The following is a 24,420-nucleotide window of genomic DNA, read 5'->3' as shown; positions in this document are numbered from 1 at the left end:
AGTTTGGTGTTTTAAAACTTGTGTTTCAACCAAGTCTTGGCTAGGCAGATTATTCCTAGCTTATGTTATTGAATATAGGGAAGGGTTTTTTGCATCTACGTAGCTAACTGTGACAACTGTCCACTCTGTGGTACATTCAGAGTTAGATACAGTGCGCGCGCGCACACACGCGCACACACACACACACACACACACACACACACAAAGGATTTCAATACATCAGTGGAGTACATTGAGTGCATTTGTATTGGGCATGACTGTCTGTTGCATCTCAAATGGTGATGCTCAACACAGCCTTGCTTAAATTGGATCTTTTAAAATTTCAGTACTTCCTCTTTCCTCTTAAATGATAAGTTCAGATGTCCAGGTTAACATTTCCACTGCAGAATCTTGTGATCTTGGAATAATTTCCTTTGTTCTTATATCCCGGGGAACGAGTGAGTTAGGAATACAGAGGGAATTGACTGGAAGTTTGTCTTTTCACCTTCAGATATTTCTGTACTTCCCAGTTTTCCTTGCATGAAAAGGAGACTTTTGTTTCTAGCCAGTGGGGATATTTCTGCAGCGGTGGGACAGGAATGAAAAATATATATGTAAATTTGAAGACACAAAGCACACAGTTGCAGTGTGTGTTTCTTTTTGATCCTTTGCATTCCTTCCCCTGAAATCTCTTCCAACTTCTTAGTATGGTATAAGTATTAAGAAAACTAATGATGGAATTTGCATTCAGCGCCCCCCCCCCCCCGCTCCTGAAATGTGCATACTTCATTTTCTCCCATTCCTGAGGAATCTATTGAAACCATCTGTTGGCCCATCTCCAGGTGCTTGCTAAGGTTTTAGAGAGGAGGCTGCGTGCCACACTTCCTGTGCTCCTCTAACCTATGTTTATACCTAAGTGGATAGTAAGCGGAATTGTCAATATTGAAATTATTTATCATTTCTGTGCAAAGACTGCTAGGAGAAAAATGTTTTGAGCTGCATTCCTTTACACTCTTACTTGGGAGTAACTACACTGAGGTTGATGAGCCTTTCTTCTGAGTAGACTTGCATAGGTTGCATTGTTAACAACTTGCTTGGAACAATGGAGATGTTTCTACACCTTACATCTAAATTACCACTGGTGCAAAATAGTAAACCTTGTTTACTATTTACTAGAAAAGAGCCTCTCATTTCATTTCTGATTTCAATCATGCAAGTCCTGTTTTTTTTCCTGCTCTCCCCCCACTCCCCCCCACAAACTATGCTCCTGCTATCAAGACAGTACAGCTTTTATGGTATGCATGTTAGCTTGGATATACGCTCAGAAGACTTCTACCATCACTTTGCTCGCTTTTGTTGAAAGTGACATATCAGCTTGGACGCCTCCTAGCAAGCGACTTGCATAACAATAAAAATGTGGCAGTCCAAGCCTGTTCAGAATGTCTCTACTTGCAAAAGGCATGAAAAAACAAGTATAGTGTTGTCATTTTGGCAAGCGGAGCTCTGCTAATTTCCAAGCTTAATGGAAGACTTCAGAGGGCACATGCTGTGTAGGCTAAGCTATTGCCACTCTTTTCGAGTCCATGGGCACTCTTGCAAACTGGATAAGCTATCATGAACACACACACACAGACACCACAACATGCATGGCAACCACAAATACATGCACACACACCGGCTTCCCCCATGCAGTCAGTTAGGCTTTTGTTTTTCCCCCAGGGTCTTGTTTCCCCCACCCCTGCCTGCTGAAATTAGGCTTCAAGCAAGCTTTAAGTGTGGACTGGTGAGGAGCATTTTTTTAACCGGAGAGCGATCCCTCTGTAGCTGTGTCCCCCTGAAATTACCCTCTGTGCTGCAGCTGGGCTTGCATTAAGCTGTTTATTGGCTACAGTAGAATTTGCTACATGGGCACTGCTTTGGTGACCCTTGGGCTTAACCTTCTGTTGCAGGTGGTACCTTGTGCTTTTTAAAATCATGCTGTCCTTAGATAAGCCACTGTGAGGCAGAACCTGCCAACAGTGTGATTAAGATAGGGCTGTTAATGACTGGCTAATTATGAGCCTTTGCTTCCCCAGTTACCCTGCTACAAAGATGTTTGTATTTAATCTAGCACAAGAGGCTCAGCAATAAGCAACAAGGAGGTTTAAAAAACCTTAAATACTGAAAGTGCAGTTTTTAAAAAACTTTGTTTTGCTTATTTTACAGTGCAGATTAAATAAAATAAATATTGAATTCCTCAACATGCATTTATCGAGGAATTCAAGCCCTGCTTGCTACAGCATGTTGGAGACTCATTCATGCTGTCACACAACTGCTAGGTCAGTTCTTCAATTGCTTTAGTAGCATGTTTACCACTTCACTAAGCAGTTCTGGCTGTGTTTCAAATACAGCAGCCATGTGCATGGGGCATACTGAATTGTTATTAGGGCAAGCAACAATACCATTCAAGAAGTGCATTAACTGTCCCTAGGTTTCCATAAAAGGTGGAACAATAGGATTGGAAACACACTTTGCCTTGTTGCTTTGATAGAGTATATCATCCAGTTATCACAGGAACAGCCCTGTCCCATATTTTAGCAATATGACTGTAAAACATAACTTTTACCAGGGATCTCTTAAAAATACACACACATCTATTTCTCTACAAAAATGAGACTTTTCATAGTTCATATTTGGTCCTTTCCCATATTTCTTTCCTGTTAGAGACCCAATATATCACTATATGCTCTGTTTGGTCTTAAATCACAGAGGAATCTAAATGGGCCACACCTGTCTCTTTGTATCAGCAGGGTTTTAGCCTTCTTCTGTTCTTTTTTGGAAACCAAACCTGCTAACTAGCTGAAGCACAGTAGGAGTAATTGCTGCTCTTTTATTCTGATGCAGTCTGCCTGGGTAAGGATTCCAAAAACCTTTACAATATACCTTTTTCTATGCATAGCTCAATAAAGAGTGGCTCTGACGACTTACACCAACAGGTATGCTCAAAAATTAGAAATGTTTACACACAATGAGCAGATCTAGATTCAGTTGCATGAACTTTCCACCTCCTTTTGTGTACGTTTTTAGAAGTCTAAAACACTGCATTTAAACTGAAAATGGACTTTTTTCTTAGTGCAGTGCATCAATTTATCTCAGGCTTCTTCAACCTCGGCCCTCCAGATGTTTTGAGACTACAGTTCCCATCATCCCTGACCACTGGTCCTGCTAGCTAGGGATCATGGGAGTTTTCGGCCAAAAACATCTGGAGGGCCAAGGTTGAGGAAGTCTAGTTTATCTCCTTGGAAAACAGTACCATTTGCACAGGAAGAGGCCACTGAAAAGAAGCAAAACAAATATTTTCCTGTTACCTAAAATATATAGGTTGGGATCCAAAAAGCTACTTTGGGCAGATCCAAGGCTTGACCTCTAGGATTTGTAAGTTTGAGCAGCAGTCGTCTCATGGACTGCTTTTGAAAGTGCTCTCCATTTCCAAAGTGGTATGCTATGTAGCAGTGCTATTTTTCTAGAAAAAGAGGTTCCGGAACTCACCATGAACGCCTCCCTCTTTCTCTTAGAATGGCAAAGGCACCCACCTGAGAGGTGCTGGAACTGGAACTGAAAAAAGCCTTGCTATGTGTCATGGTAGGCTGTTGCTTGAGGAACATGTACTCACAGCCCATGTGGATACGTATAACTTGTGTAATTATTTCATTGCCAGACATTGTACGTGCATTACATACGTAAGGCACAATCCAGCCAGAGTTTATCATTTTTAAGTTTGTTGAGTTTAATGGGTGAAGCATTCCCCTACTGAAATAAGATCAATGGGCTTGACTATGCTTATACTTTTTTTAAAAAAAGTTGGAAGTTGGAAGGAAGGGGACTAAAAGACAAAAGATGCAATGTGTTTAGAGAAAAGAATTATTTGGCATTCAGTTATAAACTTAATCTTCTCAGTCACAATTTTGCCTAATGATCCTGCCAAATTATTTGAAAACATTTCTGTTGCCTAATTCAGCTGCTCTGTTAGCACTTAACAATAGTTCTGTGTATAGGAGTCTTCCTCTTTCCTCCTTTTGGTGCAGTTATAAAGAGAATACGCATCTCCTTTTTCAACTAGCAGCTGCTTGCTGTTAGGATCAAGCCCCAGGAACTGTGGTTAGTGTTAACAACAGTGTATTAAAAACAACCCAGGATCACTAACCATGGCCAGTTACCTGAAAATGAAAGCAAATGCTTCTGATCTCCTCCTTATAACCATGCTGACAAAGGAGAAGGCCCTTAAAATAAAAAGCAGGTGACTGAAGGGCAGGGTGTTGCAATGATACTCAAATTTTCTATTTCCCTTGCTGAAATACCCCTTGCTCATGGGGGTTGGGCTTTGATGACATACATTTGGTGTTGGGACAAAGAAAATGTTTGGGGCTGCTGCTGACGTGCCACCTGCCTTTAGTCTCGCAATGGAATGGGTTGAAAGTTGGACACAGTGTTTTGCAGTGGTTCTGCTCTTACCTGCAGGGCCAGGTCTAGAGAGTAAATACTTCAGCTCCCTGGCAGTTATGCTGTAGGATGCTGCAAGGCTCTATCTTGTCTCCAGTGGTGTTCAACATAGGTACAAAACTGTCAGGGGCAGTCATCAAGAGCAGGGGTCAGCAATCTTTTTCAGCCGTGGGCCTGTCCACCATCCCTCAGACCATGTAGTGGGCCGGACTATATATTTTTGTTGGGGGGGGGGGAGAATGAACGAATTCCTATGCCCTATAAATAACCCAGAGATTCATTTTAAATAAAAGCACATTCTAGTCATGTAGAAACACGCTGATTCCTGGACTGTCCGCTGGCTGGATTGAGAAGGCGATTGGACTGCATCTGGCTTCCGGGACTTAGGTTGCCTACGCCGATCAAGAGGTTTGGAGCCCAACTTTATTCCCCTCTTACATCTAAATCAAGTGTGGCTCTGCAAGTCCTTAATAGTTGACTGGGTGCTGTCCAGTAAGCAGAGGCAAAATCTTGATAAGACAGTTTCCTTGTCAGTGGGTGGGTGGCTCCTGTCTCTTGGAATTAAGTGGTTTTAATGGGGTTGTCACCACCCAAAGGAAAAGGTGCATAGTGTGAGGTATGGCTTGATCCACTATTAATGCTGGAGGTCTAGATGGCCAACCACACTGGTTATTAACACGTTTTATCATCTATCTACCTGCTCACTCAGATCTTCCAGTGAGGCTCTTCTGCTTGAGTCCAACTTGTGACAGCCAGGAGGATTTTCTGTCCTGTTACTTCTAAAAGCTCCCCTATTAGATATATGAGATAAGGTAAATCCCTACTGCTCTTGGTTCTTGGAACTTGCTTAAAAGTTTACTTTTTCTCCTGGACCTTTGTTGGTGATTAATACCAGTGTGTGGAGTTTATCCTGACTGTTGCATTTATTCTATTCTGAAAGTTTTATTGAACTACATTGTGACTTCTATGAAAGCCAATATAAATTATTTTACATAGATAAATAAATGCTCCTTATTTACCTGCCTTAACTATTAAGCTCATTGCTCTGAGTTCTTGTGACTGGAGAGGAGGGGGCAGGCGGGAGAAATCCCTGTAATCTCCAAGAGAATTTGGAAGGACTCAAAATGTGTAGCGTCTGGCATTGTGAAAGAAAAGGAAGTATCTAGTGACTAGATCAGGTCGCCAGGAAGATTACTCCCTGGAAGGTTGTATTGTGCTTTCAGGAAGTCAAAACATTAACTGTGTTAACATGAGAACAAAGGGTTTTTTTCCATTCCAAAGGAAGAAACTAATAGATATAACAGACAACATAGTGTATTAGCAGAAAAGGACAAATTGTTCAAGGGTAATGCCCTAACACCTATAATATTTATCCCTATTTTTTTATTAAATTCAGAAGAAACTGAAATAGCCGGTTTTTGACACAGTATGGGTAAGAGGAAGAGGTGAGATGTATTGTCTGTTTTGCAGCCTTGCCCAACCTGTGCTGCCTGGGGCTGACGGTGGCTCTTTTCAAACTCTAAAGCGTGCAGAGGCTACCAGGTTGGCGAAGGATGCTGTACTGAGTAGTAATTGTGAGCTCTCATGAGTTAGTGTACTGTAGTACTGGGTGCTGTTTGAGTGTTGTTGTTGTTGTTTAGTTGTTTAGTCGTGTCTGACTCTTCGTGACTCCATGGACCAGAGCACACCAGGCACTCCTGTCTTCCACTGCCTCCTGCAGTTTGGTCAGACTCATGTTTGTAGTTTTGAGAACACTATCCAACCATCCCGTCCTCTGTCGTCCCCTTCTTCTTGTGCCCTCAATCTTTCCCAACATCAGGGTCTTTTCCAGGGAGTCTTCTCTTCTCATGAGGTGGCCCAAGTATTGGAGCCTTAGCTTCACGATCTGTCCTTCCAGTGAGCACTCAGGGCTGATTTCCTTCTGAATGGATAGGTTTGATCTTCTTGCAGTCCATGGAACTCTTTAAGAGTCTCCTCCAACACCATAATTCAAAAGCATCCATTCTTCGGCGATCAGCCTTCTTTATGGTCCATCTCTCACTTCCATACATCACTACTGGGAAGACCATAGCTTTAACTATATGGACCTTTGTCGGCAAGGTGGTCTCTCTGCTTATTAAGATGCTGTTTGAGTACACAGCTATGAAGCAACCTTGTGTCAACCACTTCTCAGTCTACTCTGCCTCACGGGGGGGGGGGTCAGCCCTGTGGTTTCTTTAAGACTTAAAATCATTTATTATGGCATAAGCTTTCATGAACTTGGGTCTGCTTCATTGGATCCATGAAGTGATTGTTGTGAGGATAAAATGGCAGAAAACCCATATAGTCTGGATTGAATTCAAAGTTTCCATGCCATTCGCAGAAAAGGAGACTTTTAATGAGCGGGACAAAAAAAACTTGGGATTCAATAAACTGCCTGAGCTATTTGGAAGAAGACTGAAGTAGAATGCGGTGTCAAAGGAGGTATTCTTTTCATGATCCAGGTGTTCCATTCTTACAGAATCTACAATTTACACACGATTTTCATTTGCAAAAAAACCAAATTCCTTTGTTGCTTAATTCTTGAGTTAATTATACTGTGCAAATGTGCACCTCTTTTCCATTACTTGCATTTTGAGATGTCATTTTTGAATGCCCCCTCTTCACTTGGAAAGTAGTAGTAGATTGTGAACCTGCTCTCTGATGTCTATGCCAGCTTTCTACTTGCAGGGGGCATTAAAATAAGCCACCATCACCCCCAGCTTGCAGTTGGAAGTGGTGCACCCCATACTATCACTTCAGAGCTCAAGCACTACATTCTCACCTTGTTAATATACCGTATTTTTTGCACCATAACACTCACTTTTTTCCTCCTAGAAAGTAAGGGGAAATGTCTGTGCGTGTTATGGAGCGAATGCCTACGGCTGGCGGGGGGGAGGATCTGCTGCAGTCATGAGCAGAGGATCCATGGTTCCCCTTCCTTCCCTCCTCCGTGGCTTGCTTTGAAACAGCAAAGCGGGAGAAGAGCCGCTGAGTGGGGAGGAGAGAGGGACAGAGAGCCTGCTTCTTTAAAGGAGCAAAGCGGGAGAGGAGCCGCTTACACGAGTGTAAGCGGCTCCTGTCCGGCTGGTTCCTTTAAAGCAAGCAGGCTCTCTGTCCCTCTCTCCTCCCCACTCAGCTCGCTAAATAGCAGCAAAGTTTTTCAGCTCGCTAAGCCTGCTTGCTTTAAAGGAGCAAAGTGGGAGAGGAGAGGAGCCTTCTCCCCTTATACCCCTCTTCTGCATTATTAGCAGCATCCTTCTCCCCACACCCCATGCGTGCTCCTTGTCCCTTGAGTGCTTTTCCTTCCCTCCCCACTTAAAACGTGGTTACAAAGCACGGATCCACATGGATCCTCAGGATTTTTGCACTGGGTCACCCCAAATTCACCGTCAGATCACATAGCATGTCCATGGGTACAACTTGCACCAAAAAAAGCACGCACCCACTATTGGCTCGGGCCACAGTGGTGCAAAAACGTGGTTACAAAGCATGGATCCACATGGATCCTCAGGATTTTTGCATTGGGCTACTCCAAACTCACTGTCAGATCACATGTCTGTGGCCACAGCATGAACCACAAAAATCATACATCCACTATTTTGTTTAGAATATTTTTTTTCTTGTTTTCCTCCTCTAAAAACTATGTGCGTGTTATGGTCGGGTGCGTGTTATAGAGCGAAAAATACGGTATATACTAAATCGATAATTACAGGCAATTTTCTCTTTGTGCATGTGTGGATAATAGCCTTTATTTAATAATTTAAAAATAATCTTTAAAAGTCTGTGTGACCAGAAAATGTGTGTATTGCACAGTGACTATCATAGGCCTGCTGCAGAAGAGTGGGTAAAACTTGTTTCACGCACATGCATGTCCTTTATTTGATAGTTACAACATTAAGTGATTGATTACTTCTGATTTAATAGAGTATCACAGATAAAACTTCAATATCTTTCCATATAATAAAAATGTAAGAATGTCATTGCATGCAGCCCACATTGTAGTGCCACATCACAATCCCAGTTTTACATGAAGTCAGGTTGGAGTAGATGCTACAACAGGAAAAGTGATAATTTAAAACAATGGCAGAAGTTTGAGTAAAGTGAGGGTGGCGATACACTGAGAGGAAGAAAGTGGCTACAACTTAGTTGAAGTATATACCGGTATGTGTGTGTGTGTTAGGAGGTTAGTCTGGCATTCCTTTTTTTAAGGCACTACTCTAGCCAAAATACAGCATTTAACATTAATTTATATAAACATTTCTATCAAATATTTCAGCAACCTGAGCTATCTTCATAGAGTTTGACAATTTGAATAATAAAGCCTTCAGTTTATTAAATAGCGCTTGCAAGTAATATTGATTATTTCTTTCTTTGTGTTCAAACTCAAAACCAATTGTTTCCTTCAGTTTGCCTTGTGGGAGCATGAAATTAGGAACATATGCATGCTAATTAACAACATATGAAGGATAAATTGTGATTGCTGTCTTGGTCTGGTGCACAGGCTATGCTTTGCGGGGTAGTGATTTCCTACCTCTAAGACCCAATCTATAATTAGTGCAGGCACAGATCTATGTGTTTAATAAGGATGTTAAAACTGATGGCATGTCTTTGTGCCTGTCTCTCTGCATTATTTAATATTTGTGACTTTACATGGGATGAATTTGTAATATTGGAATGGGTCTAGAGTTTACACCTTTTCTTTTTGAAGAGTCTGTTTGATGTAACTTGAGGTTTGATGTAATCTTGTACAGTCGAAATACGCTTCATTGTGATAAACCTCAATCTCTTGTTGAGTTTTCTTTGGATGGTTGTTTGTTGTTGGACTATTGTTCTTTCATTGTTACTCTAATCTGAAAACGAAATCACACACACACATTATGGGAAGTATAACATCTGAAGTGTAGAACTGCAGCTTTGGGCTCCTTTAGCGACATAGGATACTATTTGTGGCAAATCTGAAAGTACAAAATAACACAGATTTTTCTGATATTGGGCCTTAGGAAAACATTGATCACATAAACTAATTGGTTCTTTTTCCTGATTGATAAAGGTAGGAACTACAGTGGTACCTCTGGTTATGTACTTAATTCGTTCCGGAGGTCCGTTCTTAACCTAAAACTGTTCTTAACCTGAAGCACCACTTTAGCTAATGGGGCCTCCCACTGCTGCTGCGCATGTAACCTGAAGCGTATGTAACCTGAGGTACCACTGTATTAGTAATTCACCGACTCACTTCATATTGGTTAGAAAGGGGACCTGAATTAAGTTGCTATAGATAAATTCCCTCCTGAAATGAAAGAATATGAGAAGCAACACCTTTTATTGAAAAAATGCGGTATAATTTCATTTGGCATTCAAATTGAGAAGCTGGAATGTGAATAACTCCTTAGGCTCTAGCCAGCTTAACTCCTTTTCCATGATGCTTCACTTTGTTTCTGAGTCAGTAGCTGCTCTAGAGAGTAAGTTCAGTGAACAAAGTCAGGGATTTCCTGTTGTGGGCCCTGAAATGGTTTATGCTTAAGGATCTTTGCTCAAGTGACTGAAACCTTGTTTTGTGCATGATTCACTGGCTTAGAGGTTAGCAGGTCTAGATAAATGATTAATACTGAGCCAGCACATCTGAAATTTAATGGGAACTTTGCTTTAGATCTCTGATTCCAGAATCTATTATTTGGCAAGGAATGGAAAACCATTATTTTTACTTTGGACACTTATAATTCTGGGTTACAAGTCATGTCCATTGGTAATAAATGTACCACCTTCTTCTTCTTCTTCACCAAGTAAGAGTGTCTTCCATAAACATGGTTTTAACAATGTGTCCGTAAGTGACTGCAGAGGCCAATTCTGGATCCACATGTCTTTCCACAGTGGGGACATTGGTTTCCGGGTGGGAGTTGATTATGGTGTGGATTTGCCAAGCGTGCCTTCCTCTTAGCATGTTTCTCCCTTGCGTCCTGCATTTGAGTGTCTTCAAAGCCCATGACACCTTTGGTAAAGACTGTTCTCCAACTGGAGCGCTCGCAGGCCAGTGTTTCCCAGTTGTCGGTGTTTATACTACATTTTTAAAGATTTGCCTTGAAACAGTCTTTAAACCTCTTTTGTTGACCACCAGCATTACACTTTCCATTTTTAAGTTCAGAATAGAGTAGTTGTTTTGGAAGACGATCATCAGGCATCCGCACAACATGACCAGTCCAACGAAGTTGATGTTGAAGAATCATTGCTTCAACACTGGGGATCTTTGCTTCTTCCAGTAAACTGATATTAGTTTGCCTGTCTTCCCAAGTGATGTGTAAAATTTTTCGGAGACACCGTTGATGGAATCTTTTGAGGAGTTGGAGATGGCATTTGTAAGTGGTCCATGTTTCACAAGCATATAGTAAGGTTGGTAGTACAATAGCTTTGTAAGCAAGCATTATGGTTTCCATGCGAATGTCCCGGTCCTCAAACATTCTGCACTTCAGTCGGGAGAAAGCCGCACCCGCAGAGCTCGGGCGATGCTGGATTTCGGCATCAATGTTGGCCCTTGTGGAAAGATAACTGCCTAGGTAGGAGAAGTGATCAACATTTTCCAATGTTACACCACTGAGTTGGATTTGTGGTGCTGCAGAGGGGTTATTTTGAACTTTTTGGTGCAGCACTTTTGGTTATTGGATGTTGAGTGATAGGCAAAGCTTTTCGTAAGCTTCTGCAAATATATTTAAGATGGTTTGGAGGTCATCCCCTGAGCATGCGCACACTACGTTGTCACCAGCATACTGAAACTCTATGACAGAAGTTACGGTAACCTTTCTCTTTGCTTTCAGCCTGCTCAGATTGAAGAGCTTTCCATCTGTTCAATATATGATTTCTACTCTGGTGGGGAGTTTCCCTTCAACAAAGTGTAGGATCATGGCAATAAAAATAATGAATAGAGTTGGGGCAATAACACAACCCTGTTTAACACCTGATCCCACTGTGAAAGGTTCATTTTGAGAGCCACTGTTATCTGTGATTGTTGCTGTCATATTATCATGGAGGAGCCGAATGATGTTTACGAAGTTATGGTTCAGTGAACTATGGCTAGTTTACAACCATACATGCATATACTGATGAGATATAAGACCTGGTGAATATTATTATTGCTCTTAATATTTCTCAGATGACTTGTTTGAAAAAGATCAAGGAGACTTCCAGGAAAAAGTACACAATATAAAACAAAACAATTAAAAACAGCAACAATTTATTCATTTAATAAAAAAAAACCCTATTGTTTTCTGCCCCATAAAAATGGACAGAGTCAATTTAGCTGTCTTACAGGAAGGTACACTCTCTTGATGGTTTTTTTTCTTGTTGAATTTGATATTTGGCAAAATTATACAACTCTTTGTGGCTTCACAGTGAGGTACAATTTATACCATAGGTTCTGCTGCCTGATTTCAATCGTTTGCGTTTTGAATCTGCATGGATTGGCCTTCATGAAATTGACCTGTTTTGTGTACCAGTTACTGATTATATCCGTTTATTAGCCTTTACAAGTAATTTCTTCACACTGTTTACATAACACTATCATTTATCATTCTGCGTTATAGACTGTCAAGTGCATTGTTGTTTGCAAGCTTTTGTAGCTAGTATTTCAACTTCTGTTAAGCTAGCATACTCCTAAAACTCAGAGGATTGTTTCCCACTCAATGAAACTTGGGGTCAATTCATTTTGTGTGTGTGTGTTACCTCTCAGTTCTGGTGTGTAGACCAAAGGATTTTTATAGCAAAAGCCCCAGGCAAGAGAGACTTGCTTTTCAGCAATAATCGGAACAAATTAAAAGCTGCCCATAAGTTCAACTAATGTTAGTGGCTAATTGACAGGCTGTGCAGTCCCGAGGCAATACATTTACATTTATAGTTAAAGTAAGATATACCTGAAACAAGTCTTAATTGCGAGCTAATTAAATAGTGTAGCTGCGTGGTAGTTTGAATTTCAAGCCCATGTGTCTGTAGGTGTTTTATTAAACTCATATGCTTGGGGAACAAAGTAGTATGCTTTCAAGTTCAAAGCTTATAAAGGAAATGACCATAACAGATAGGCACTTATTAGTTTAGCCATTGGCCAATTTAAGGTCCTTATTCATTAGTTAGGCCTCTGGCTGTGTTGCAGAGGCTTGGGGCCAAATAGTATATACCTGGCACTTTCATCCTGAATACCAAAAAAATAATAATAACTAAAATAGCAACATTTCAAGTGGGCCTCATTTGCAAATAAATTGCAATTGTTGTTCTTAGGACTTCTGGCAGCAGGTCCTGTTCGAATGAATCACAACAATACTTCACGTATGCTTTCATGTTGGAATGCTTTTGAAAATGTATTTATTTTCTTTTGTTTATCTTCCACCTTTCTTCCATCAACTCAACAAAGTTATGAAAAGGGTTGAGCTAGAATTCTGTATTTTCAATTTGGGAATAATAGCTAACTAAAGTAGTTGAAGTCATTCAGAAGAGAGTTGGGACAAATGGTAGAGCATTTATAAAGTTCTCAGTATATTGCAAAACACTAGCCATTAAAGTAGTATAAAGAGGCATTCATATCCAGATTGAAAACGAAGTGTAAACAAACTCAGCCCTTAATAGTCATTCATGATTTTGGGCCAGTCACCGTCTCTCAGCTAAACCTACCTCCAGGGTTATTGTGAGCATAAAATCAAAAAAGGGGAGGACCATAGACACCAGCTTGAACTTCTTGTAGAGATTGTGGGATATAACCGTAACCAATAAATATTTTCAAAAGATTTAATTTTGATAAGCTGCTTTTTAGGGCTAGGACCTAATGAAAAGCATGACTGCTCCCAAACAATCCTAGGAACTGCAGTTTAAGATTTCTGAAAATTGTAGCTCTGTGGAGCAAACTACAGTTCCCAGGACTATTTGCAGGAGGCCAGCTGTTTTCAGTGCTTGGTGTATGCACAGGCTATTCTGTTAGGCTTTTGATTTATTTTAATTACTACCTGCTCTATTTTCTGCACTTGGTGTTTAAATGTTCTCTTTTGTCATCCTTTGGTATTTTAAAGTTCTGAATCACCTGGGGCAGGAAGTTAAAGGCAGAAAAACAATACATAAACCAACAGAAGTGAAATGGATAGCACAGTGCTACCTAAGTACGGTGGTAGCACATTTTGAAAGGTCAGTTCTTCTGACTCTGCTTGGCTTGGTGTATAGCTGTTGTGGTTTTAAAACACCCACACCCTTCTCAGCCCAACACATTAAAGAAGCCTTGCTGCACCATTCAGAGACCGATAATTCTCCTCAGGGTGCCTCCTGAAGCAAAATCACTTCTTCACCCTGCTGCCTGGCAGGGCCAGACCCTCACAGGACCCTCACATGTGCTGAGGCAGTTATGAATGCAGAATACTTTAACCTGAGGAGACTAACAAAGAGGACCTTTGCTAAGCTGCACATGTTGACTCAAGGCTGCATTGTCATGTATAGAGGGGATTGTGAGAATGGGCATTGCTCTTGACACCAAATAGTATTCAGTGTTGCAGTATAGCTCACCTTGTTCTTTCTCCTTTTTCAGCAGTGTGTTTTCCTACTAACTAGGCCCTGGATTTATCATCAGGGGATTGATGCAGATTGTATGGTGCTTTCACACAGCAACTAATTCAGTCCTGACCACTATATGGCCTATGTTCTCTGTGGCAAGCACTCGTAACATAAAGTGGATGAGTTTACCATAGGCCAACAACAAACCCACGGTAGTAAAAACATTTCCCCCACCCTTTTTGTGGCTGGCCTATGTTCTTGTTTAGTAGTAAATGACTGAAAAGGTTTTCATCTGCTTCTAACAAGGCATAATTTAGCGACAACAGAAGAGACTACTGGGAGGTAATTTTGCCTCCTTCCTGTTTCAGGAAACCTTTTTAAACTTGATATGCTCAAACCTAAAGATAAGATAAGCAAATGAAAAGGCAACTAGACAGGGTAGCCAGATTACAAGGTGCACTCTGAAAGCACTAAACAGTATCTGTTTTGATCCTTTAAGTAGCAGTTTACATCTCCTTAAAAGAGATTTGACTCAGATGCTAATTACAGCCGGATGCATTGTTTTCCCTTCCCTACACCTGCTTTTGACTTTTAAAGTTGGTGAGCAACACTGCAGGTTTATACATGCTTCTGATGATACAGAATCCTTTTGTTTAGTGCAGCACTGTTACCAAACATGGCCTCCTGCAAATTTGCAGGAGCGTGTCTAATTGATACACACCATGGTTTTGCAGTTGCTTAAACCCCTATGAAGGACTGGGGGATAGGCCATAGCTGAGTGGTGAAGTATGTGTTTTTCACTCCAGGTTCAGTCTCTCGTTACAGTGGTACCTCGGGATGCGAACGTAACCCGTGTCCGTGCGTGTGCGCGGGTCACGTTTCAGTGCTTCTTCGCATGTGCGTGACGTCATTTTGACGTCTGCACATGCGCGCGGGGCAAAACCCAAAAGTAACGTGCTCCATTACTTCTGGGTTGCTGCGGAGCGCAACCCGAATTTGCCTAACCCGAAGCGTATTCATCCTGAGGTATGACTACTGTATAAGGTTTTTTAGGTAGCGAGACTGAGAGAGATTCTAGAGAGCCACTGTACCATCAGGATAGACCAGGGGTGGAAATGCTTTTTTGCCTGTGGGCCAAAACATGTAGTATAGAAATTACATGGCAGGTGGCCTAATCCCTTGCACTGGAAAGACACACTTGTCGGCTGGCTGTTGAAGCATCCAACCTGGATGACAGCCCTAGCAGCCCAAGATGCAAGTAGTTGGTTATACTACACTCTGCATTGGAGCCACTTGATACTACAGTGGAACCTTGGTTCTCGAATGTAATCCGTTCCGGAACTCTGTTCGATTTCCAAAAGGTTCGAAAACCAAGGCGTGGCTTCCGATTGGCGCCCTGGAAACAATAGCCGACAACCGCATCAAACATTTGGGTTCCGAAAAACGTTTGAAAACCGGAACACTTATTTCCGGGTTTTCGGCATTCAGAAGCCCAAATGTTCGAGTACCAAGGCGTTTGTTCGAGAACCAAGGTTCCACTGTTAAACTTGTGCTTCTGTTGCTAAGACAGTAGAGACACAATTGTCCCCAAAGCAAGACCAATATGTTTCACACGGCTACTGAAACCCACACTGTGCCTTGCATAGCTTGTTGCTCCTGCTTTATAAGAAGAGGACTGAATGGAGGCTGAGGTAGAGATAGCGTGACTATGCATTCCTCTTGCTTGCCTATGTAGAAACCACCGACTCTTGTTTGGCTGCTGGAATGTAGTGGGTAAGAGTTCCACCCCTTGCTCTGTCCACCACTGACATATGGCTCCGGAAGACTACAGTGGTACCTCGGGTTACAGATGCTTCAGGTTATAAACGCTTCAGGTTACAGACTCTGCTAACCCAGAAATAGTATCTTGGGTTAAGAACTTTGCTTCAGGATGAGAACAGAAATTGTGTGGCGGCGGCAGCAGGAGGCCCCATTAGCTAAAGTGGTGCCTCAGGTTAAGAACAGTTTCAGGTTAAGAACGAACCTCCAGAATGAATTAAGTTCTTAACCCAAGGTACTACTGTACATTTGAGTGAATGTGGCTCTCAGACTAGAAAGGTTTCTCCTTCTCTGCTTTGTAACTATACACCTATTAGCATACATCCCTTGGGAGGAACTTACAGAGGATTGCTGAGTAATAAATAATAATTATATCTCATTGGGATTCCTCTACATGTTTTGTGAGCACAATTAGTAGTCATTTGTAACCTAATACTGCCAGAAGTTTGATTTTCCATGTTTTATTCATTTTATTTTATTTATTGCATTTATATCCCACCTTTTTCTCAGAGGAGCTGGAGGTGGTGTACATGGTTCTCCTCCTCTTCATTTAACCCCCCACAACAACCCTGTTAGGTAGGTTAGGCTGAGAGGCTGTGACTGGCCCAAGGTCATCCAGTGAGCTTGATAGCTGAGTTGGGACTTTAGTGGGGTCTCTCAGGTCCTAGTCTGATGCTCTAACCATTACTCTCACCACATGGCTTTAGAAAATATGGAATGCTTTTAAAATTGGCATCCTGCTAAAATGGATAACATTTTTCCTCTGAGCTAGTAAGAGTATCTGGCATCTTAAAGCAATGCTTGAACAGTAAAATCCCAACCCAGTAAATAGTCATAATTGGTCAGGTATTAGTGCTTTATAAACAGTGAATGTCTGATCAGCAGCTGATTTAAATTTTAACGTGGAATGGCTGGAAGCTGAAATGCAGGATCACTCAGAACAGTTCTCCAATACATTCCCACAGGATGAAAAGCCTCTTAAAGTGAAAAACAAACTTTTAGCCTGGAGTTCCACACCTAAATTCACTTGTGTTGCAACTCTGTAGGAGGTAGGGAATGAATTTAATCCATTGATTGTACTGAGAGAATAGAAAACCGTGCTTGGTTTTCCTACCGCAATTATAGAGGCCAAGAATAGTGCTGAGGGGTGGTTTAAAGAAGCTGCCCAGGCAGGTTTTGCAAAAGCTTTGTGAAAGAAAGGAAATAGTCAACTGTAGTTAGATAATATAGCTATTATTTTCATTATTCATTCTTGAGTATCAATTTTTAGTGGTAGTACAAGATGTTCAAAGTGTTGGAACAAGGGTAGATATTCTGTGTAGGCTGCAAATTCAGATGTCTGAAAATGCAGTTTTCTTTACTGAAGAGTCTTCAAGTGCTGATGTGCCTCATTCCCAAATTATTCTATCACAACACTACTTTAATCTCAGTTAAGCTTGTTCTGTGCAAGCATTTGTTTATTTATCTGAAGAATAAGTGTGTGTGTGTGTGTGTGTGTGTGTGTGTGTGTGTGTAGCTAATTTTTCACATGTTCTTGATTCTATGTGTGCAACCTAAATGCATTAAATAGCTATCACAGTTGTATGGATTTCATACTTTTACTTGGTTTCTTCCTGACTTCTGATCTGGACAGGTACTCCTAACAAAAGATCACTTGAAGCACAATGCTTTCCAATGGAGGCAGTTAACGTTCAGCTAAAGACATCAGAGATAGAAGAGCCAAATAAATAAATTCATGTGTGAGCTGAGTCCAAGTTATCTTCAAATTCAAAGTAATTAGTGTACAACAAACTTTTCTCTTGTTTCTCTGTAGGCTTTATCGCCAATTGGGAAGAATCCCGGGTTACTTAATATCACCTTTAAGTATGACAGTAAGTTCTCCTTCCTGTTTCCTCTGGAAACACGTTTACTCATTTCATTTGTTAATGTATTAAATTAGTTTTTAACATCATGTATTGGAGCAATCTATTTCTTAAAAAAAATCAACAGTGATAATAGAGAATTGTTGAATTAGCACATTTTATTTAGTTAATCTAATTATTTAGAGCAGAGTGGCTAATCTCCCAGACGTTGTCGGGCATCAGCCTTAGCCAGCTTTGTCAATGATCTCATCATGGGAGTTATATTCCTGCAACATTTGGAGGGCCAGAGGTTAATGCACCTAATGTAGGCCTGTTACAGGTAACAACATAAAAAACTGTGTATGCATAATGTTTGTCTACCCAAAACTCGCCTCCCCAGCCATTTATTTCATGTCATTTATAACCCACCTTTCTGCAAAACAAAGCATTCAAAGCAGTGTACAAACACAGTTTGTAACAACAAAGACGATTAAAATGATAAATCAATAAAAAACAACCTCACCAGAACAAATAAACAAAACAGTAAAATTCAGAGAGCTCTGGTAACTGAGGGATGCCTGTTTGAATAAGAATTGTCTTACGTTGCTCATCTAGAATGGAAAGAAGCCTGCTGGATCTCACTAGTGATGGTGCTCTAACTGCAGCAGCACACTTGTTCACAGAGAAGAGAATTAAAGGGCTTTAAGCTACTGACATGCTATGGCATGCTTATGCAAATAAGGCAGATGATACTGGTTTTTACTGGATCTTTGGTTGGGTTTTGGAAGAAAGGAAGTCCAAGGGAGCCATTCTTGCATACTCTCACTATTGTAGTTGCTGCATACAGGGTATTTCACAAAGACTACAGCCTTCACCACGATGAGGAAATAACAGAGACTAGAGAGCCAGGCTACGATCCACCCACATTTAACCCCATAAAAGTGAATAATTTACAATGTTATTTCTTGCTGAATTGTGTTTCCTTGTTAACATTGGACCCTATCTCATGGTCTATAAAATTTTGTCATTAATGGTTTATTTCTAATGTGGACCATGGATACCTTTTTTCCACCTTTCCATAGTCAGTATTCTTAAAAGCTATTTTCTGTCAAGGACAAAAGATTTATTTACCCAAAATCTGTTCTTTGTTCTTCTGAAAAGAAATCAAAAGTAATGGAATAAAATTCTCATTTTTGAGCATAAAGCCTTAGCAACAGGAATCCAAAAATGGAAAGCTAGCTATTAATTTGATCCAGATGTTGCAGGAAGCTCTTGCTCAAAACTTCCTATTAAAAGACAGGTTTCTATTTTTGCTAATAGGAAGCTCTTGCTGTCCTTCATTTGAATTGTGCAGCAGAATAGGAGCTTTCACTAATTTATAGTTATATCATGGTGGTGATCTCAGAGCAGTCATCTAGAGAACAGAATTATGAGGCTTGATAGATAGCAGGAACATCTTCTGCAGAACTTCTTTTAAAAAAGTATATTGGCTAAGCTTGTGAATGTGTCTTTGCGTAAGGCCTGGATTAAATGTATTTCACCCGATTGTTCTTTCTTTAGACTGTACTCCTTATTTGAGCTCACTGGGAAAGCATGTAATTGGTGATGTACAGAACATCACTATTAGCCAGTATGCATGCTCTGATCAAGTTGCCGTGACAATACTGTGGACAGCAAATCCCATTGGTAAGTAGAATAAAAAAGAAATTGTGCTCATGTGCCCTTTGTAGTAGCAATTAGTTGATTACTTCTGTTCATGGACGCTCCAAGTAGAATTGTTATTGTCACCCTCCGGTTCTTCTCAAATCTCCTGAAATTAATCCCCCTAAAATTTGGGCTAGAAACTTGAGAAAATTTGTTAGGAAAAAAGCCGCAGGCTGTCCAAATAAGCTAAACTAAGCGCTAACTTGAAGGACATTTGCAATGTTTGAAATGGTACTCTCGCCATTTTTTTAAAAATGGCAAGTTCTGTACAATTGCTAAATCTCTAAGAAGTCCTTTGAAAATCAGTTTCAGCCCAGATTAGGTTTTAATGGTTGGGAGCATGTTTAACCCTCTCCTATTAAAATCACTGGTTCTTAAAGGTGCATAATTTGATTCATCTCCCTCTAGGATAGATTGTTTGTGCCTCTCCTGCTTTCCATTTAAAATTGTGATTTGAGACATGCTTAATTGGAAATAGATTTTAGTGAATTCTTGTACCTTCCAAGAATAAAGTATGGAAAGTATAAACAGCATTTATAAACAAAATTCAATGCAGGGATACACCTTACAGAACAATTGTGTCTTTCAGTGTGTGTTTAAACCTGTTAGCCTTTGAAAAGGGCTGAGGTCATGAACTGATTATAGAAATGTACTTTGCTGAAGAATTAGTAAATATATTTTGTGGAAATAGAAAAATGTCTAAAGCTTGATAACATGCAGCTTACCACTGATGAATTTTGAATTGAAAACAATGAGCAGATAGAGAGAAGGAATGTGGAAGTGATACTCAATGCTTCGAAGAGTGCAGAGTTACTGAATTGGTAATCTGCAGCTGCAGGTTTGGCTGCATCCAATCTCCACGGGATACAAAGCTTGGTGCTTTCTCTTGTAATGATCAGAGGTTAATCCTTCTGAAAGCATCAAGAGAGAACTGTAGTTGAAGGATCTCAGGTAACAGGGAGCCCGTTAACTCTTCTCTTTCATGGTCTATATGTTAGCACAAACACTGCTTTTGTTCCTCTAAATGTTAAGAACACAGTGGGTGGCTCATTTGTATTTCCCATTGCAAGATCATTTAGAGCCCTGAAATAAGATATTTGTGTGTGTGTGTTTGTGTGTGTGTGTATGTTTCGAAACCTGCATTCAAACTCAACAAATATCCAGAGTTAAACTATGGTAATCCAGTTTTGGTTTAAGTACTTTTGGGCTATGGGAGTGTCCCCCAGTCTTTATAAACACAAACAGTTATCAGGCGCTGTGCTTAGATTCGCTTTTCACCCCAACCTCTTACTAAGAATCTGTTTTGTTCATGAATGGTATAAGCACTGTAGATTGCAAACTTAGCCTTTCTTCTGAAGTGTGTGTGATTTACAAGACAGTTTGTAGGCCAGTTATGCAAAGCACCTTGTCTTAAAAACAAAAAGACAAAACCCACCCTTGTTTCTGAGCCTTGTAACCATTTTTAACACGATCCTCATCCAAACCAGATTTCATCTGACGTTTTCAGTTGTTTTCAGAACTGTAGCCACTTTGAACACTTCTGAAATTCAGTGGGTGTTTTGCACTTTCTTCCTGTCCCCAAGCTTGAGGCCTGGGGCTCTTTAAAGTTGAATTGTACTTTGGAGGCACGGTTTTGTTGGGATACTGCCAGGGAGATAGAATCCATCTGAGCCCCCAGCTCGGTGCCGGACGATCCATCGACCTCCCTTAGTCACGCAGTATCTAGCAGTTATAGCGACACGAAGCCTCAAGAAAAGATAGCCACATTCTTGGACTTGTGCACACTCTATCAGCAGAATTCACACAACAGAAGTTGCACAGCATGAGAGCAGAACATGCATATTTACAGTTTATTAGGCGTTGGTCAGAACAAAGAAATCATGACCGTCTGCTCCGACTGCTCAGGCAAAACAGCCAAAAACGAAACGAACTTACAACATAAACATCCTGTGAGACAGGAACTTACGCAGGCTGTTATACAAACATCCTGCTCCCTTTTAAGGTGGAACGGAAATATCCTAACATCCTCCCCCTTTCCGTGTAACCTGTAGTACCTGTGGTTCAACCCAATTGCAACCTTTGTGCGTAAACCTTCAGTTGTTCTCTGTTAACAACCTTAGACAACAGATCAGCAGGAATTTCATTTCCTGGCATGTAGGACACCTGAATGAGTCCTTTCTGAATACACTCTCTTGCACGATGTAGCTTAATCTGCAAGTACTTGGTTCTTTGCTTGCAACTCTCTGAGTTCAGCAAAGCCAAACAAGATCTATTGTCTTGATACACTTGTATAGGACATTTCACAGAAACCCCAATGTCCTTAAACAGTTGCATCAACCATTCACAATCCATGAGTGAAAATGACAGAGCATTGAGTTCTGCTTCACAGGAACTTAGGCTAACTGTCGTCTGCTTTTTGCACAACCAGTCAAACAGGCAGTGGTTGTACATGTAGCATACTCCAGAAGTGCTTGTACCATCCGTGGTGTCACTTCCAAAACTTGCATCTGCAAAGATTTCAAGACCTCCAGTCTTCTGACTGGTGAACCTCAGCCTGTAGTGCATAGTCCCTTTCAAATAGCGGGCTATGCGCTTCAGAGCTTTCTAATCCTGAACAGTAGGATTGTTAGCATGTCTGCTCAGCAGGTTAGTGCTTACAGCAATGTCAGGTCTTGAACATCTAGCAATGAAATTCAACTTGCCTAGAATGCATCTGTACAGCGTTGTGTCAGAAAACGCTTCAGCAGTACTGTCTACCTGGTAACCTGTCACCATCGGTGTGTCTGCTGGGTTTGCATCAACCAAATTCAACCTGGTTAATACATCAGCAATTTTCTGTGTTTGGTGTACCAGAAAATTACCTGCTTGGTCCCTCTCCACCTGCAGAGAAAGATAGTTGGATACCTCACCAAGATCCTTCATGTCAAAGTGCTCCTTCAGCTGAGCTAGGGTGCTTTGGTAGAAAGCCTGATTCTTCCAAAACATCAGAAGATCATCAACAAAACATAAACAATACAGTTTGTTTTGCCCCTCCTCCTTGACAAACACACATGGATCTGCTTTGCCCTGGTGAAAACCTAGAGAAAGCAACGTTTCAGTGAGTTTTGTGTTCCAACACCTGGCACTCTGCTTGAGACCATACAAGGATTTCCGCAGTTTACAGACCATTCCCTTCTGTATCTGCATCCCGTCAGGTGGAAGCATGTACAGCTCCTCCCCCAGAATCCCGTACAAAAAAGCTGTATTAATGTCATGATGGGAAACATGCATTTTCTCCTCCGCAGCGATCTTGAGCATCAGCCGAATGCTCTCATATTTGACCGTGGGTGAGTAGGTCTCGTGGTAATCCTGCCCTGGTACCTGTGAAAAACCTCTGGCAACCAATCTGGCTTTGTGTCTGACAACCTTGCCATTCTGGTCTGTCTTGGCCTTGAAGACCCATTTGCTGCCAACCAGTCTCATTCCTGGGACTACCGGTACCAGTTCCCAAGTCTGGTTCCTGTTTAAGGAATCAACTTCAGCCTTCATGGCATTAAGCCAAGGCTCAGCATCTTTAGAGGTTAACTCCTGGACCTCTTTGAAGCTAGAAGGTTCCCACACCTTCTCCGAGCTACTAAGAACAGCAGTTGCCATCTTAGCAAACTCATCAGCAAATCTCTTTGGAGGTTTGCCTTTGGTCGCCCTTTCAGACCTGCGAACCAGACGCAAGTCTTCTGGACTCATCTCCTCCTTCTTAGGAGAAAAATGACCAATGGTGAACAGTGGTTCTTCCAGTTCATTGTCAGACTCATCAGACGGTCTGACTGAGGCCTTTGCGCTTTTGTAGTCTGCTGTGTCATCACTGTCACTGACAGCAGCAGCAGCGCCGCCCACTGAACTGGAATCCGAACTCTGATCATCATCATCATCATCATCATCATCATCATCCTCAGTTTCCTCAGCTTTCTCAGCATGATCTGCTTTCTTCACATCACCTTCATCCTCCTCTGGATAACTCTGGAAAATTCCCACATTTTCCCCCCACTTAGGATTGTACTCAACACTCCTTGTGAACTTTATGGATTTAGAGTTAGTCATCCATACTCTGTATGCACCTTTTTCGTACCCCATGAACAAACCATGTGCCCCACGCTTCCCAAGCTTGTTGCTTTGTGGGGTGTGTACCCACATGTCAGAACCAAAGATTTTCATGTGCTTGACGTTAGGTTTCTTACCAAACATTTTCTCATAGGGAGTGCAGCCAATAGGTGATGACAGTCTGTGATTAAAACTGTAAACAAAATTCGAGAGAGCCTCCCCCCAAAACTTCTCAGGGAGGTTGGCATCATGCAACAAGGTTTTTATTCCTTGCAGCAACGTTTGATTTGCTCTCTCCGCAAGCCCATTCATCCATGGCGATCTAGGCGTTGACAAGTCATGCTGGATTCCCTTCTCAGTCAGGAAAGCTTCAAACTGCTGAGAAGTGAATTCCCCGCCTCGATCAGTAAACAGACACCCAATACGTTTACCGTGAGCATTCTCCAACCAAGCACAGAATGCCTTGAACTTAGGAAATGCTTGCGATTTCTGCTCGAGCATAAACACATGAATGTACCTGGAAAAAGAATCAATTAGAACCATGAAGTACCTTGCTCCTCCCAAAGAGGGCGCTAGAGGACCTACCAGGTCTGCGTGAACTAGCTGGTAGGGTTTGGAAGCCTGCCTGCTAGACTCCTTGCCTTTTGGAGCAACCTTCACCTTGTTCTCTGCACAAGAGACACATTTCATGTGAAACTTACAGGGTTTGATGTTCAAACCTTCAACCAACTCAGGCATCTTGGCTAGCGCTTGCCAAGAGAGGTGACAAAATCTGCGATGTGCATCGTGAATGCATCCTGCATGAAGAACCTTGTTAGTTTGTGCAACACAACAAGTATCAGCATTAGATATAGCAACACCATTGTCATCATAAGTTAGACAGAACAAACCATCCATCAACTTTGCATGCAAAATGTCCTCTTTGCCTTTTCTGATGACACAGACAGTCCTCTTGAAGGTAATTTCAAAACCACGCCGATTTAGCTGT

At 41.3% G+C, this 24,420-nt stretch overlaps 1 protein-coding gene across 2 annotated transcripts in view; it reads left to right on the top strand.

The window, feature by feature from the left end:
• Window positions 1-24,420, top strand: part of IL17RD (interleukin 17 receptor D) — a 58,660-nt gene that overhangs the window by 18,985 nt on the left and 15,255 nt on the right. For both annotated transcript variants that reach the window (XM_053377871.1, XM_053377870.1), the window contains exons 2-3: window positions 17,624-17,681; window positions 19,212-19,337. In XM_053377871.1, coding sequence (XP_053233846.1) covers window positions 17,624-17,681; window positions 19,212-19,337 — 184 coding nt within the window. The remainder of the gene's footprint in view (window positions 1-17,623; window positions 17,682-19,211; window positions 19,338-24,420) is intronic.

Source organism: Podarcis raffonei, chromosome 2, assembly GCF_027172205.1.
Source record: "Podarcis raffonei isolate rPodRaf1 chromosome 2, rPodRaf1.pri, whole genome shotgun sequence".
Lineage (NCBI taxonomy): Eukaryota > Metazoa > Chordata > Lepidosauria > Squamata > Lacertidae > Podarcis > Podarcis raffonei.
This window is presented reverse-complemented; position numbering and strand designations above follow the sequence as displayed.